The sequence below is a fragment of the Oryzias melastigma genome, linkage group LG2, assembly GCF_002922805.2.
Source record: "Oryzias melastigma strain HK-1 linkage group LG2, ASM292280v2, whole genome shotgun sequence".
NCBI classification, from domain to species: domain Eukaryota; kingdom Metazoa; phylum Chordata; class Actinopteri; order Beloniformes; family Adrianichthyidae; genus Oryzias; species Oryzias melastigma.
Genome location: NC_050513.1, coordinates 21502337 through 21517161, shown reverse-complemented (window position 1 = coordinate 21517161; position 14825 = coordinate 21502337). Strand labels below are relative to the sequence as shown.

General features: G+C 41.0%; 1 protein-coding gene across 10 annotated transcripts in view; it reads left to right on the top strand.

Annotated features, from left to right (window-relative positions):
* Nucleotides 1-14825, top strand: part of prom1a (prominin 1a) — an 87135-nt gene that overhangs the window by 19250 nt on the left and 53060 nt on the right. For 7 of the 10 annotated variants that reach the window (XM_024269372.2, XM_024269380.2, XM_024269376.2 and 4 more), the window contains exons 2-3: nucleotides 10506-10564; nucleotides 11324-11350. In XM_024269372.2, coding sequence (XP_024125140.1) covers nucleotides 10506-10564; nucleotides 11324-11350 — 86 coding nt within the window. The remainder of the gene's footprint in view (nucleotides 1-10505; nucleotides 10565-11323; nucleotides 11351-14825) is intronic. The other 3 variants (XM_024269373.2, XM_024269374.2, XM_024269381.2) reach the window with 1 other exon arrangement.

The following is a 14825-nucleotide window of genomic DNA, read 5'->3' as shown; positions in this document are numbered from 1 at the left end:
GGGGGGGCCCGCCTTCGTCGGGGGGGCGGCTCACCTACACCTGGGGGCCGGGATCACTCCCTCTCTGGCTCTGGGGCGGGTTGGAGTAACCCCCTCGTTTGGGCCACGACCTACGTGTCTTTTGGATTTTGGCCCTGTGTGCGTTGAGTTTGACACCCTGGTATAAACCCTTCAGCAATGATCTGATTTGATCGGATTCACTGATCTAAAAGCGATCCATGACATCTTTTTGACAAAAATCCCACCTGTGTGACTCATCCATCCATCCATCTTCCTGACCGCTTCTTCCCTTTCGGGGTCCCGGGGGTGCCGGAGCCTATCCCGGCTACTGATGGGCGAAGGCGGGGTTCACCCTGGACAGGCCGCCAGTCTGTCGCAGAAAACCCACGCATGCACGGGGAGAACATGCAAACTCCACACAGAAAGGTCCCAGCCGGGATACGAACCGGGGCCTTCTCGCTGTGAGGCAAGAGCGCTAACCACAGCGCCACCGTGCAGTGGTTCTGTGTGACTCAGACTTTTATAATGTAATATTAAATTAAGTCATTTTACATGTCCTATTTATTGAACAATATTTTTATCCTGATATTACTTGCTGTAATTTAATGTATATCTAATGTAGCTCTTTTATTCATTTGATCTTGTGTTTTATAAGTTTGTGCCTCTCATTCTTCATCAGTGCGTCCTCAGCCTGAGCCGTCACCTTCACGGAGGGTCTTGGCTCCTGAGGCTCACTGTGCATGCGGCCAATGCAGCGGTCTGCTTCTGATTCAGACCACTCTCAGTTTGGATTAGCCCTTCCTTGCAGATGTTCTGTGCAGAGCCACTGGCTAGTGTTACTGTTGGGAAGCTGAGAGGATGTGGAGGGGAGTTTCAGTCGGTTTGATTTTCTTGTGTTCTTTTGCATATAATACAGAGTGTTACATGATATTGTTACCTTTAGTACAGAAAGCATGGAAACCACAGCAAATGCGTGCCTCCATTAAATTGAGGGGTGTGTGGAAGATTAGGTTTCTGACCAAGTAAAAGTGTTTTTTTTTTGTATGAAAATGATTTTGATGACAAAGATGCAGAAAATCTTCTGAATCGAGCTGTAAGCCTAATTCAAACAGAGGCATTCACAAATAGTTCAGTTGATGTTTGTCTAATAAGGACAGAAACTTCAATTTGAAGCAGTTTTCCCACCTATTAGTGTGACTATGGAAACCAAAACTGAAGAGAAAATATTTGTTTTCTTACAGTTTTTAAAAAAAACTTTGGACTAAATAGTTTAACTTGGTGGTGTTAAACTTAGTGAATGTCAGTACACTGAAAAAAGAAATACAATTGTTTAAACTGGTGCAATCATCTGTTCATGCTGAGGTAACTTTATCTTGATTAGAAATTCTGAATTGGGGTTTTTAAATGTAGAACTAAGCAGCTTATTGTTGAAGTGTGAGTAAACCCTTAAATGATAAAACCAAGATTTGAACAGATTTGAACAGATTTACTTGGTAAGACATGGTTCAAACACTCAACACAGATAGTAGGTAAACACATTTTCCCTCTCTGTTGCCGTTTTGTCTGTTTTCCTCTTGGTTCCCATTACCTTTTAACTCTGTTAAGCACAGGAATGTCCAAACCATTATTCAAAAATACTGAGAACATTCTGTTGCATAGCAACGAGCAGCAGAAGAGAAGAAACTGCTTCCAGAAAGCTTTTGACTCTGTCTGCGCACAGACATCTAACCCAGCAAAAGCCTCATTACTAACCTTCAAGTAGGAACCAAACTCCTCACAGAGGTGTCAGTGATAAGCATATTTGTGAAGCTACGCTCCTAAAACCTGCTAAGGTTCTCAGTTTGACTGCTGCTTGCATTTGTTCACATTAACTCTTAGCCTTGGATAATCTCTGTTTTCTAACCCCTCCAGATTCGCATGTTTCCGAAACATGTTGACACACAAATAAATTGCTTAATTAAAAAATGTCAGCCAAATTTCTTTTTGGATTCTCGTCTAATACATCTTTACCATTGTTCTGGTTTCCTTCCTATCATTTCAAAAGGACTTGTCTCTAATCCATCTGGGATGTACAGGATCCACGTTGTAGTAACTGTCTACTTTTAAGTTGCCAGATATGACAGAGAAACACACCAGCAGTTCAATCATTTAACACAAGAGATGAATAATCAAAGCTCAGAGAAAATGCAATCCATGCACAGCAAATATCTTGAGTTACCAGATTCACGGAATGATCTGTCTGGAGTGTGCATGCGTGGATTTTCTGTGTGCACCCCGGCTTCTTTCCACAGTCCAAAGACATGATTCATAGGCTTTAAACTCTCCCCAGGTGTGTGTGTGTCCTTTGCCCATCAGTGTCCAGGACAGAGTCCAGCGAACCCCAAAGGGATACACAGTAGCGGGTTAAGACAGTAGATGGATGGATTTCCCATAAAAAGCTGATACTTTTCAGCATGTAGGCCTATTGCTTTTATCCTATAGATTTGGTCGTTGTGTCATGCAGCAGACAGAAGTCCGGCTGTGAAATCCAGGTTATCCATGTGAATCCATAGCAACTGCTGTTTCTTCAAAGCTGAGTACAAATGGAGAATGTGCTGTTTGTTTGCAGATACATAGACTTCCATAGCAGAGCTAATGCTGCTGGTGTCTGCACCAACACGTTCATGAAGAACATGGACCACTCTGTGCAGCACTCTAACCAATCAAAGAGCTGATGTATGAAGGAGCTGTTTGCTTCTCCTCTCTGGTTAAGGCGCCAAAGTGCCCCACAAAAGCTAAGTAATCAGGGAGGGACTGTTTAGGACATATGTGTCAAAGTCACGGCCCGGGGGCCGGATCCGGCCCTACGGGTAATTCTATCCGGCCCTCCAGATATATTCTAATCAAATCCAGACATAATGTAATTTATTTATCTTTTTAAAATGTACAAATTTCCAAATGTTTTTTCAAATAACAATATTTATTACCTAATAAAAATGATGCAATTCTCAGTCAATATTATAAGTGTAAGCTTCAATTAAAAAATATTTTACAATATTATTTATTTTAATTTATTTGAATACTGTTCATTTATTTCATGTGTTTAATTTATTTAAGTGAGGAATTTCTAAAATGAGAAATGGTGTGAGGTAATAACACTTTCATTTCAATAACTCCTTGACTGATCTTAACAATGGTCTCAATGTGTCACAGACACTGCTGGTCCTTCACAGTTTACTTCATGAGTGATAGGATGGAGTTGAAAGGATTTTTGGGAGGAAACTCGTTTCCTGTTTGTGTTGTTTGATAGCCTGACTGATGGTAATTGAAAAATCTCCATCTGGCAGGTTGCTGTTTCTTTGCTGCCCTTTCATGGATAGCAGGGCTGAGTGAAGTCAATGGAGGAGTAGTTTCTCATAACTTCCCTCATTTATTTATGTATTTTTAAGCCTGTTAGCCACGGGTGTTGCTACATAAAACTGTCACAGCTTAGCTGTGGAAAGGGAGAGTTTTGTTGACTCGGCCGGTGGCTTTAGCTGTGGATATTTCAGGCCTGTATTTGTGTGGACAGTCAGCAGCAGAGCATGCAGCTTCACGTCCACACAGACCATGGATCTTTATTCCGATCATCTCTGCACGTCTGTGCAGCATGCGCTCATTGTTACACGTCTGTCCATTTCTCCCCTGCTGTCTTTGTCCGTTCTTTTTTGTATCTCTCACAGCCCTTCCTCCACTCCGTCTCTTCCTCCTCATAGTCTGGATTTGGGTGGCAGCAGATTAGCTGGTTGTTGTTAAGCAGAATCTTTTTAATACATGTAATCTTTTATTAGCAGCACTTACAGAACCTGGCGGGCTGAAGCTTTTACCTTCTGCACGTTTTCTTTCATCTCCAGTTTGCACTAGCAGAAAAAGGCACAATGATCTGATGCTGCTTTCCTCGCCTCACAGACACCTCTTTTTTGGTTTTTACACTTTTATTTGAGAAGTATTTATTTCCTCACAGTGACTACATCATCGGGTTACATTGGTAGAGTTACCTGATATGTCTGCTTTTGAGTATTCTTACATTTACAAAGGTCAGGCATCTCAACACCTTAATTACCACCGAAGTGGTTCTGTTTTGTTTGTTTTGCTTTTTGTTCTGGTTGCACAGACATTACTAAAACCCTTTGTTCTGATCATTTTTAAACAGAACCACACCTTTAAGAACAAAGGACCCAGCAGCACATCGCCCTTTCTGAACACGACACAAGAGAAGATTTAAAGCTGCTTCCCTTATGTGTGTTTTACAGTTCAAAATGGACACCCCCATGCCCCCCATGGGCAGTACATTTTGTACATTAGTACATTTTGTCTAAATCCGCCCCACCACTCCAGTAGAGCAGTTCTTATTTTCTCAGCATGTTTTAAGTTGAGTTTACAATGAGATGACCTTAAAGACGTCTTCACACCATTTATGAATTACTTTGATCCAAAATGTTATTTTCTTACAAAAAATCAAGGAAAGACGTTTCCCTCTCTTCAGCTGGTCCAGGAGTGATGGACTGACACAGCTCTCCTCTGAGGGGTACAGAGGAGCTTTGTATCTGTGCTACAGACATGAACAGAAACAAGTCCTCTGTGATGGAAAATAAAACACTTCATAGACGGTGTGAAGACGCCAAAAACAGACAACAGTAAAGGAGTCGCTTAGAAAGAGAATCTTTAAGAAATCTGTTGTTTTTATTTGGTTTTATTTATATTGTGACTTCCTCTCTGCTTATATTCAAAATAATATAATTTTATAAAAGAGCACCATAAGTTTTCTTAGTAAGATAATGTAATCATTTGGGCAAAGAAATATGTCTGCCTGGTAGATATTTTAATCTCGTATTTCTCTGTAGACCACACGTGTCAAAGTCGAGGCCCGGGGGCCAGATCCGGCCCTCCGGGAAATTCCATCCGGCCCTCCAGATCATTTTATTTTATTGTTATTAATGACCTGATGTTATCTTGCGCTTATTTCTAACTTATATAATTTTGACAAAATATATTTTTATGGAGAGTTAAATATTGAAAGTTATTTAAGGTTTTAGTTGATTTATTCTGGAATAATATTCCTGCCTTTTTATTATTCAGAATTATGTTAAAAAGTTATAGTTTTAAAGTTGTAAAATTTGGCATTCTGCAAGTTTTTTTTGACTATTTTGGAATTTACTGAGATTTTTAGGCTATTTTTGAGATTAGCTAATATTTCAGCTACATGCTAGCTGTTTTGGCTAACCAAAGTTTTTTTTTTTATGTTTTAGGCTAATTTGACATTTTGCTAATATTTTGGCTGACTATCAACTTCAGCATCTTCAGCTATCAGCACTATCACCTTCAGCGGCCAAATTCAGCTTCCAGCATTCACACTAGCATTATCACAGGTAATGCTACATATCTAGTTCATAATTATGTTAAAAAGTTTTAAAAATGTCGTTTTAGAGTGATCAATAAATGTTTATCCTGTTCGACCCGTGACCTTTTGGATTTTGGCCCCCTATGCGATTGAGTTTGACCCCCTGCTCCTGAGAATGTTCAGTCTAGCAGCAGCTCACAAAACCCTGGCTGCATTGATCCAAAAACATTTTTACTGCTTGTATTTAGTTGCACTTTTAGTTCAGGACAATTTTCAGAGGACATGTGGAAATAAAATAGTTTATGTTTAATATACTCTGTCATTTGTAATTCTTGTCAAAGAAAATAAAAGGAAGGAGAAAAAGATTAAAATAGGTGACTGAATTTGGTGTGAAAAAAACAAAGATTTCATTTCTTGGCCATATTGTCCAGTCCTACTTTTAGCTTATAATAACCCTCATACATTTCCAATAATGTGTAAAATTGTTGATCGAAAGATCAGATAATAAGATAACTACAGTAATTCCAAATGCATGTGAAGGTGAAGCTGCTGCGCTCAATCTGAAAGTGTTTTGTCTGCTGTTTGGTGCAGTTGGACAGCAGAGTTTAAGCCTTGCAGTGGATGCTTCGGAGCTCAGAATCCTCCACCATCAGCTGACAGAAGCTCAGTCCACGCTGTCCAATGAAAAGAATTTCTTCTTTTGATGTTTCATTAAAAATCCTTCAGAGTCAACTCGTGTAAGGCTCATCTTTGTGCATCCTTTCAATGACCTGCAGGGAAAAATGTATATTGCATGAATTTGCAGAGCAGAAAAAGAGTAGAAATCAGTGGACAGCAGAAAGCATGTGCCATATAAAATGAGTCTGAATGAGTCCTTGTCCACCTTTCCTTCACTTGATGGGGACCACAGACTAAAATTCCTTCACATTTGATTTAATCTTTTGCTGTCAAGATTACATATAGTCAAAAAGGAAATTTCAAGTTTATATTCAAAAGCTTTGGATTGGAAAAAGACCAAAGAAACATTGTCCAATCATTTTTGAAGTGATCCTGGAAAACTCCACTCTGATGAGAACACAGTTCTGGTTCCCAAGCCTTTTATATTTGCCTAACTGGAGGCAAACACAGGGAAGCTGCTGGAGTCTCAGGACTCCCTCTCAGAAGAGCTCAGAGAAACCTCCCTCTTAAACAGCTTTGTTTCATTTTCTGCTGTAAAACTTGATGGGATCGACTAGAAGAACAATCAGAATAATAGGCCATATGGCAAACGGATTTTTTTAGAGGTCATAAAGGCCAATGCAATCTGACAATTACATCCATCCATTAACAACTCAAGCTCTTGCAGTAAAGAGGAGACTTGCTGTGGGAGGACACGTGCATTTAGCGAGCTTTCCCTTCATGGTGGGGGATTAGACGCCCCCCAGAACAAGCAGAGCAGGATTCATTCCAGCCTTTATTGCTGTTCCTCTTCTTTCCCAGCTCTTCTCTCCCGCCTGTCATTTCTCTGTTTTGGCTTCTCCTTCACCGTTGTTCTTGCTCAACCTCCAACTGCCCGTTTGAAAGGGAAACTTTAACAACTGAAGCAATTTACTTGTGTTGCTGAGTGAACCAGACATTTAGTGTTGGTTTCCACATCAGATTCAAAGACGTGACACTTGCTTACAGAGTGGAGAACTCCACAACTCCTCTAGTCCAGAACTCTGTCCCTGCATGCACACCATTCTCTGCTAATGATCCACGCCTGGTGATTCCTGCTCAAAATGACAAAAGCTAAACTTGTCATCTCCTTGATCCCAAAAGAGTGGAATGACCCCCCCATCTCAGCACACACAGCAGCCTCAGTTAATCCTCAAGAAAACTGAATCATATTTAGTTTCTCATAAATAAGATAGAAGCTCCTTCTGACTTGGCAACTATGGTATTAACTACACCTGACCTATTTTTAGCTGTTTTGTCAGCTTTTTTAGTTAAAAAGATCTAATAGATAACTACATTTTGATCTGCCGCCAAACCCTTTGTGTTACATGTAACACAAAGTTGGTAACAGACCAATCAGCAGCCAGCCTGGACCGCAGGGACAAAACGATCTAGAAAAAAGAGCTGTTTCCTGATCTTTGTGGGAAACTTCAATCAAGGAGCTGCATTACAATGCTCAGCTGTTGGATTACAGTAACAGGAGAAACACGCTGCAGTGTAGTCAAAGGCACCGGTGTATCAGAATGACCCAAATGGAACAATCAGGAACAGGGCTCTCTGCCAAGTTACCCTGCGCTGAGAACTGCTTCAGCTAAAGCGTTCAGATGCTGGGCAGTTCAGTCATTTTATTAAACAGGTAATAACAGCGAAATATTCTCAAAGCTCTATCAAAAGGCTGCCTGGGTCAGAGGCCTGGTTCTGAGGTCTGCTCTGTGATCCATTAAAACAATAATTCTATCAAAGACTGTTTTATTCTACAAGAACTGCATGTATTTTCTTTGGAGACAATCACTCTGAGAAGCTCTGTTCTGTCTGTCAGAGCCTTATGATATCGCTGATATGAACAATCAGAGCAATCTGCAGTTTGACAGGCAGCAAAAGTAGTTAGTTATTTTAACAACGTGACTAAAAAGAGAAGTTTGTTTAATCTGTCTTCATAGCAGCAAAGCTCACGTAGATCAGGGGTCTGCAGCCTGAGGCTCCGGAGCCACATGCGGCTCTTTTATCCCTCCATTCTGGCTCTTTGGGTTTGAAGAAAAACGATTACATTTGGAATAAATAAAGAGTTTTAGTTTTTGTTAATTTTGTCACATTTCTTTAGTTCTGCTCAGAGGGAAAGTTAACACATTATATAAAGTACATTCACATTCAAATGCACAGATTTTCAAAAACTATTGGATTATATAGGCTTCACGGTGGCGCGGTGGTTAGCGCTCTCGCCTCACAGCGAGAAGGCCCCGGTTCGAATCCCGGCTGGGGGATCTGAAACAGAAACATCAACTGGGACCTTTCTGTGTGGGGTTTGCATGTTCTCCCCGTGCATGCGTGGGTTTTCACCGGGGACTCCGGCTTCCTCCCACCGTCCAAAAACATGCTTCATAGGTTAATTGGTGACTCTAAATTGCCCCTAAGTGTGAATGTGTGAGTGGATGTGTGTGTGATTGAGGCCCTGAGACAGACTGGAGACCTGTCCAGGGTGAACCCCGCCTTCGCCCTTCAGTAGCCAGGTTAGGCTCCGGCACCCCGCGACCCCGAAAGGGAAAAGCGGCCAAGAAAATGAATGAATGAATTGGATTATACATCATTGTCATGTATTCAGTAGTAAAAAAAAAATTGCCATGGCGGCGCAATGCTTAGCAGCAGCTTCTCTAGCTCTCTAGAAAAGTCTTTTTCTAACCCTTTACAGTGGTAATTTAGAAAACATTTCGCGTCTGAAGTATAGCTCGACTGAACTCATGAACATCTGGAAGAGTTCAGTTAGTTTTATATCTAATAATTTAAAATCGTCACTTGGAAGACTGCATCTCCTGACGTCTGCAGCATGGCGGAACAGATCAACGGGACCAACTGTCAAGAGGAAGAGACACCCTTCCCAATTTTTACCAACATGTCACCATTCCCACTCGAGGAGACAACACACTGGACTGTGTGTACTCAGACATCCACGGTGCATACAGAGCTCTCCCTCGCCCCCACCTTGGCCTCTCTGACCACATCTCCCTGCTGGCACCATCCTACCAGCCTCTGACAAGAAGGGTAAAGCCAACAAGAAGAACTGTCACTGTGTGGCCCAGCGATGCAGGTTTTGTGCTGCAGGACTGCTTTCAATGCACAGACTGGCAGGTCTTCAAAGAAGCAGCTACGTATGAGGGAGAGGTGAACCTAGAGGAATACACCTCCTCTGTCCTGGGATTTATCTCCAAGTGTGCCAGTGATGTCGCTACCACAAAGTCAGTTATCTGTTGTCCAAATCGAAAGCCCTGGCTGAACGCTGAGGTGAGAGCTCTGCTGAAAGCCAGGAATGCTGCATTCAGGGCCGGTGAGGTATCTGTATTGAGAGCAGCAAGGAATGAACTGACGGCAGCCATAAACAGAGCCAAATCCACATACCCTAGGAAAATTGAGGAGCATTTCTCTTCAAATGACCCCAGGAGCATATGTCTGAATATTCTGAGACCCTGCTGCAGAAACTCTCCACCCTGGGCCTGAGCCCCACACTAGGGAACTGGGTTCTGGATTTCCTGACAAATAGACAACAGACTGTCAGGATCCACAACACCATCTCCCATACCCTCACCCTGAGCACTGGCACACCCCAGGGCTGCGTGCTGAGCCCCCTCCTTTTCACTCTGCTGACATATGACTGCTCGGTGAGACACCCCAGTAGCCATATAGTCAAGTTTGCAGACGACACAGCGGTAGTAGGACACATCAGCAACAACGATGAGTCTGACTACCGAGAGGAGGTGGAGATGTTGGTGCAACGGTGCAGAGAGAACAACCTCTGAATCAACGTGAAGAAGACCAAGGAGATGGTGGTGGATTTCAGGAAAAGCAGACGCCCCACCCCACCCCTTCACATCGATGGAGCCCCAGTGGAGCTTGTCTCCAGCTATAGGTAGGGTGTGCACATCAGCGAGGACCTCTCCTGGAGCACCAACACTTCCCAGCTGGTCAAGAAGGCCCACCAGCGCCTGTACTTCCTCGGGAAGCTGCGGCGGGCTGGACTTTATCTATCGGCAGATAGACAAAATCAAATGACTCGGAATCGGATCAGGCCCAAAAAAACCTGTTCGGGACATCCCTAATTTCAAAGATGTCAGCATGCTATTTCAGCCAGATGAGATTTCATTTCTAGGCTTAGTGCTTCGTTATTTAATTGATTCTTGAATATTATATGTTCATACAACACTTATAGTAAATAATCATTGATGGAGAATAAAAAAAGACCTTTTTGTAAGTTTAGATTGTTTGTATTGAAAAATAAAGAACAATATTTCCTCTACATGTCCCGTTCCTTTGCTGTGAGTATTACAGATAAAGGACGATGACAAAAGCCAGACTTCCACAAACTCTCCCCTCTCTATCAGACAGATTCAGTCCTTGGTGAAGAATCTCCTCCTGCTGCTGTTTTCAGTAACTATCTTTTCCTGTGTTTTTGCCTCTGCAGATCTCATCGTCAAACTGGCAAAGGACAAGTTTGGAGCCATTCAGACAGAATATCAAAAGGTAAAGTGTGTTAAGGTTTAAGCTCATTATTCTGTCAGTTTTAGGTTTTCTGGTTGGATTTTAAACAATTTATTATGTTGAAACAGTATGATAATACTGTGTGATTCCTTTAGTTTTGTACTCTTGTATTTAGCTGTTAAAAAGACTAAACTAACAAAAAAATAAGAGTTCCTGCAATATATTGTGATGCTGCTGAAAGTGTCTCATAAAATCATATGTGCTTTGTTTTTGACTGAGTTAAAGCTTTTAAAGCTTCTTAGACTGAACATTACTGGATCTGGTGGAAATTCTCTGCTTATTTTTCACTCCTCGTTACTTTTCATTGGGACATGAGAACATGGCAAAGAGATGCAATCCAGCTCTGTTGAAGACACATTCTACTAAGACCAGGACTTTGCTTTCATAAAATGAAGAAAACTTTGTCCACATCTTAAAATAATTGTGTAAAAATTCAGGCAGAAATCCGTGGTCCTGATGCAAGAGCTCCTCTGAACTTTAATGTGATAACCCTAATCACTGTTTCCAGTCAGGCTTACTGTAATATTTGGACTACGTTATATGACATTAACTTGTCAGAGCTGTAGTTTTAAAGAACTGCATTTGTGGTGAGCTTTCTACATGCAGAGTGTTGATTTGCATGGCAGTTTTGACTTCAGTTTTTCTTTCTGCTCTTGTGTTTCATCACATCTTTGTTTTGTGGCTTTGCTCTTGGTACTGCATCTTCTGCATGTCCTCTTCATCTGATCTGGCCTGGCTCAGCCAGAGAACATAGTGCTGACCCTTCAGGTAAACTCCACCACATGGACTCACTGTCCCGCCACTCCTCTATCTCCCTGGAAGTCTGAGTCAATAAGGTTGCACAACACAAAATAAGCTAAATGTGAGCTTCAGATTCAGAAGTCTGAGATCTTGTATTTGACATTTTTGGATATTTTGGATGTTTGTGCGGTCTTGTGACTTTCACCCAATCCTCCCATTCACCCCCCAATCCCTCTGCACCCGCCCTGTCTGCTGCGCTGCAAAGCTGTCGCGACTTAAAGCTACGCCTTTAACTTTGTGTTGAAGTAACAGGTGAAAAAAATCATTTGAAATGAGATCAGTTGAGACTCAGCTTTATCTGTGGCACACCGACTAATCTTAGTAGTTTGTAGCAGTTGCTAAATTAGTTCATGCTAAAACACAATCTCCATTGATCCCAGTCAGTTATTAGTCTTCTGTCTGGCAAAACCTCAGAGGGAATATTTCAAAAAATGATCTTAGGTCAAGCAGAACAAAACATATTTTTGCTAGCCATGTTCACTCAAAGTGGTTGAAAAAACATTTCTCACTAACAGGTCATAGTTACAGCATTGGTTTTTCACAGTCACCCCTGTTAGCCACCAACCCAGAAATGTCCAAACCAATGCCTGACATCAGGAAGTTCCTTCTGCCTTTGAGTTTCTGTTCCAGAAGAGTGACTTCTTCGCAAAATGGATCATGTAAACGGCCCTACCATGAAAATTCTAGTTTTTGAGGTTTTAAATGCATTCTACTGTTCATTCCTCACTATATGGAACCCCAAAGCAGCATTTTGATCCATTCATTCATTCAAGAATAATCCTCTAAAAACCTGCGCTGTCTGCAAACATCCTGATGTCAGTATGATGCCAACAGCTCCCTCCAGGAAGAGTCTGTGCTGCAAGCTCCGCCTCCAGTTTAACACAACACTCAATTTCTAATGATGATCAGCAGAAAACTTTCATTTTAGATGCAGAATACCGTATATCTTCCAGTTGTGTCCTGTCTTTAATGAATTCCAGCTCAAATATGTGTGTATTACTCTACACGCGGCGCTCCTTTAAGCACAACCAGAAGCAGAGCCGCCTTCCTCTCAGGTTCATCTGAACTGTGGCTTCCAGACGATTCAGAGACCCGGCGCTTCTTGCTTGAAGGCATCTCAGCATGTGGACTTCAAGCCTGAACAGTGATGGCCGTCCTCGTGCTCAGACATGCTGCCATCCCATCATTCAGTCTGTTCCTGTTGGAAGGGCAAGAAATAACAGTGGTCCAAAAATAATCAGAGCTGCAGGCATTTAAGAGTGTTGGTGAAAAAAAACACTCAAATGGTTCTGACCTTTTGCCTTGTCAGGGCTCACAGTGACAGAAGCAGTCAGACAGACAGTCAGACAGACAGACATGTCTTCATGTCTTAGTGTTCTGGAAAAGCGCTGTTGTGTTTTTAAAGAGCAGTAATGCATCCTCATTAGATCAGCACTGCTTGTTTTTGTCCTGCCAGCTTGTTGTGCAGTCATTCATACCTGTGCTGTAGTGAGAACATTATCTTTCCTCTTGTGTCTTAAAGAAACGAGAGAGTTGTGGATTACTGTCAACTGAATGAAGACCTTTAAATGAAGCTGAATATTTCACAGACAAATATTCAGACACTGTTGTTTCTCCTTGTGTCTTTGACCAATCTTCCATGCCATGCTAAACCTGAGCTGCATTTCCTCAGGGAAGATGGGGTCTTTGAGGGCAGTTATGATTGGAGGACGCACGGCTTGGGGAGCAGTTTGTCCTTTCAGGAGCTGTAAAACAGGGCTGAACAGTTTCTTTATTAAAGGAAACCACAGAACCTCAGAGTGAGGACTACATACGGAGACATCACCCCTCCTTGTCTTGAGCTGCAGGTTAGGTGATGACCATGTAATACTCAGTGGTCCTTTTTTTAGATTTCCATGAAACTATAGAGTTAGATCCATTTCCAAGGTATTTTGTTTAGTAATGTCCACACGTGTAAAGCCGTTGTCCCACCTGCTCTTACAGGTGGATACAGGCTGTCTGAAACCACGACTTTAAGTTACAACCTCTGACCTTGGACAAGTTTATCATCTGATCTGATCAGCCAATCAACTCCCTTTTTCTGCAAGCAAACGACCACTGTGCAACCTCTCACTCTCCCAGTCAGATTGCAAAATGAATTGAATTGAACTTTATTCATATCCCAGAGGGATAAATTAATCTGTCATGGCACCAGAAAGAGTAAAAAAAAAAAAGTTGCATGAATGCATCCTTTTCTGTTTCTAGTCATAATTTTACTTTCTACTGCCAGTCTTTCATTGCAAGACTGCAGTAAACAGAACTGTAACAAGAGCTTCGTCAAGCCAGATTTATCTTAAAACCACTTGTAGATTTTTTATGGTAATGTCAGAAAAAACATTCTTCACAGCCTTACAATCACATTTCCAATATGATGGTTTCATTTCCCATCAGCCATGTTTGCAAACAACCAAACATCCTCAAATTGTTCTGAATTACTTTTTAGAAAAATAAAGTGACTGAATAGTTTTTAAATCATGAGGTCAATTTTCTCTTTATCTGTCAATAAGAGAAACAACAAAGTGGGGATTTGTGGAAACATGAATGTCCAAAACTGGACTACTTTAAATTCATCAAATGTCTACATTCAACTCTGAATTAATTACATCTAAGCAGCATTTTTGGTATCATATTATTTTGTTTGCCTAACATGTTTTTACACTCAAGTATTGGACAGAATATTGGACAAAAACAGGACAAGCTCAAAGATTTTTGAATGAAAGATTTTCTCAGTGAGACGATCTAAACAAGAAAATGCAACAGAGAAGATCTAATATTATTTCTTCTAATCTTTTTTAAGTTTCAATCAGATGAATATCAGTTTACTATCATGCAATGACAAAGAAAAGCTCATTTCAGGCTTTTCTAATGATGTACATTACTTTTCAAGACATTCTTTTTAAACACAAGTTTTGTTTTACTGTGATCCAAATATCAAATAAAATTAGAATGCGGCCAGATTTTCCTTTACAAATATTCATAATTGGCCACGATAAATATTCTCCTCACCTAAAACTGCGAGGTTGAGAAAAAATTGCTTTATATTTAATTTTCCCCAAAATTGTGTGTGAACATCATTACACAAATTCATATTTACTATGCCATTTGTGAAATCAAATGTTATACCAGTAATACTATTTTTTTTTACATTAAAGACAAAAGATTGGTCAGATATAACCTCTTCTTAACATTTTCTATTGTAGTTTGTCTGTAATGTGTCGGATCAGTTGGAGGTTTGAAAAATGTTTCTTAAAGCTGGATAGTAAAAATGACAAAAGTCAAATGTCTTCTGGAAGTTTGACTTCATGAGTGTTCAAAGGCAAAGCAGGTTTTTTGTGTAGCTCATTTCAGGTAAAAAGACAATTCCAAATGTTTTACAGAAACATTAAAGAAACATTCAAAATTA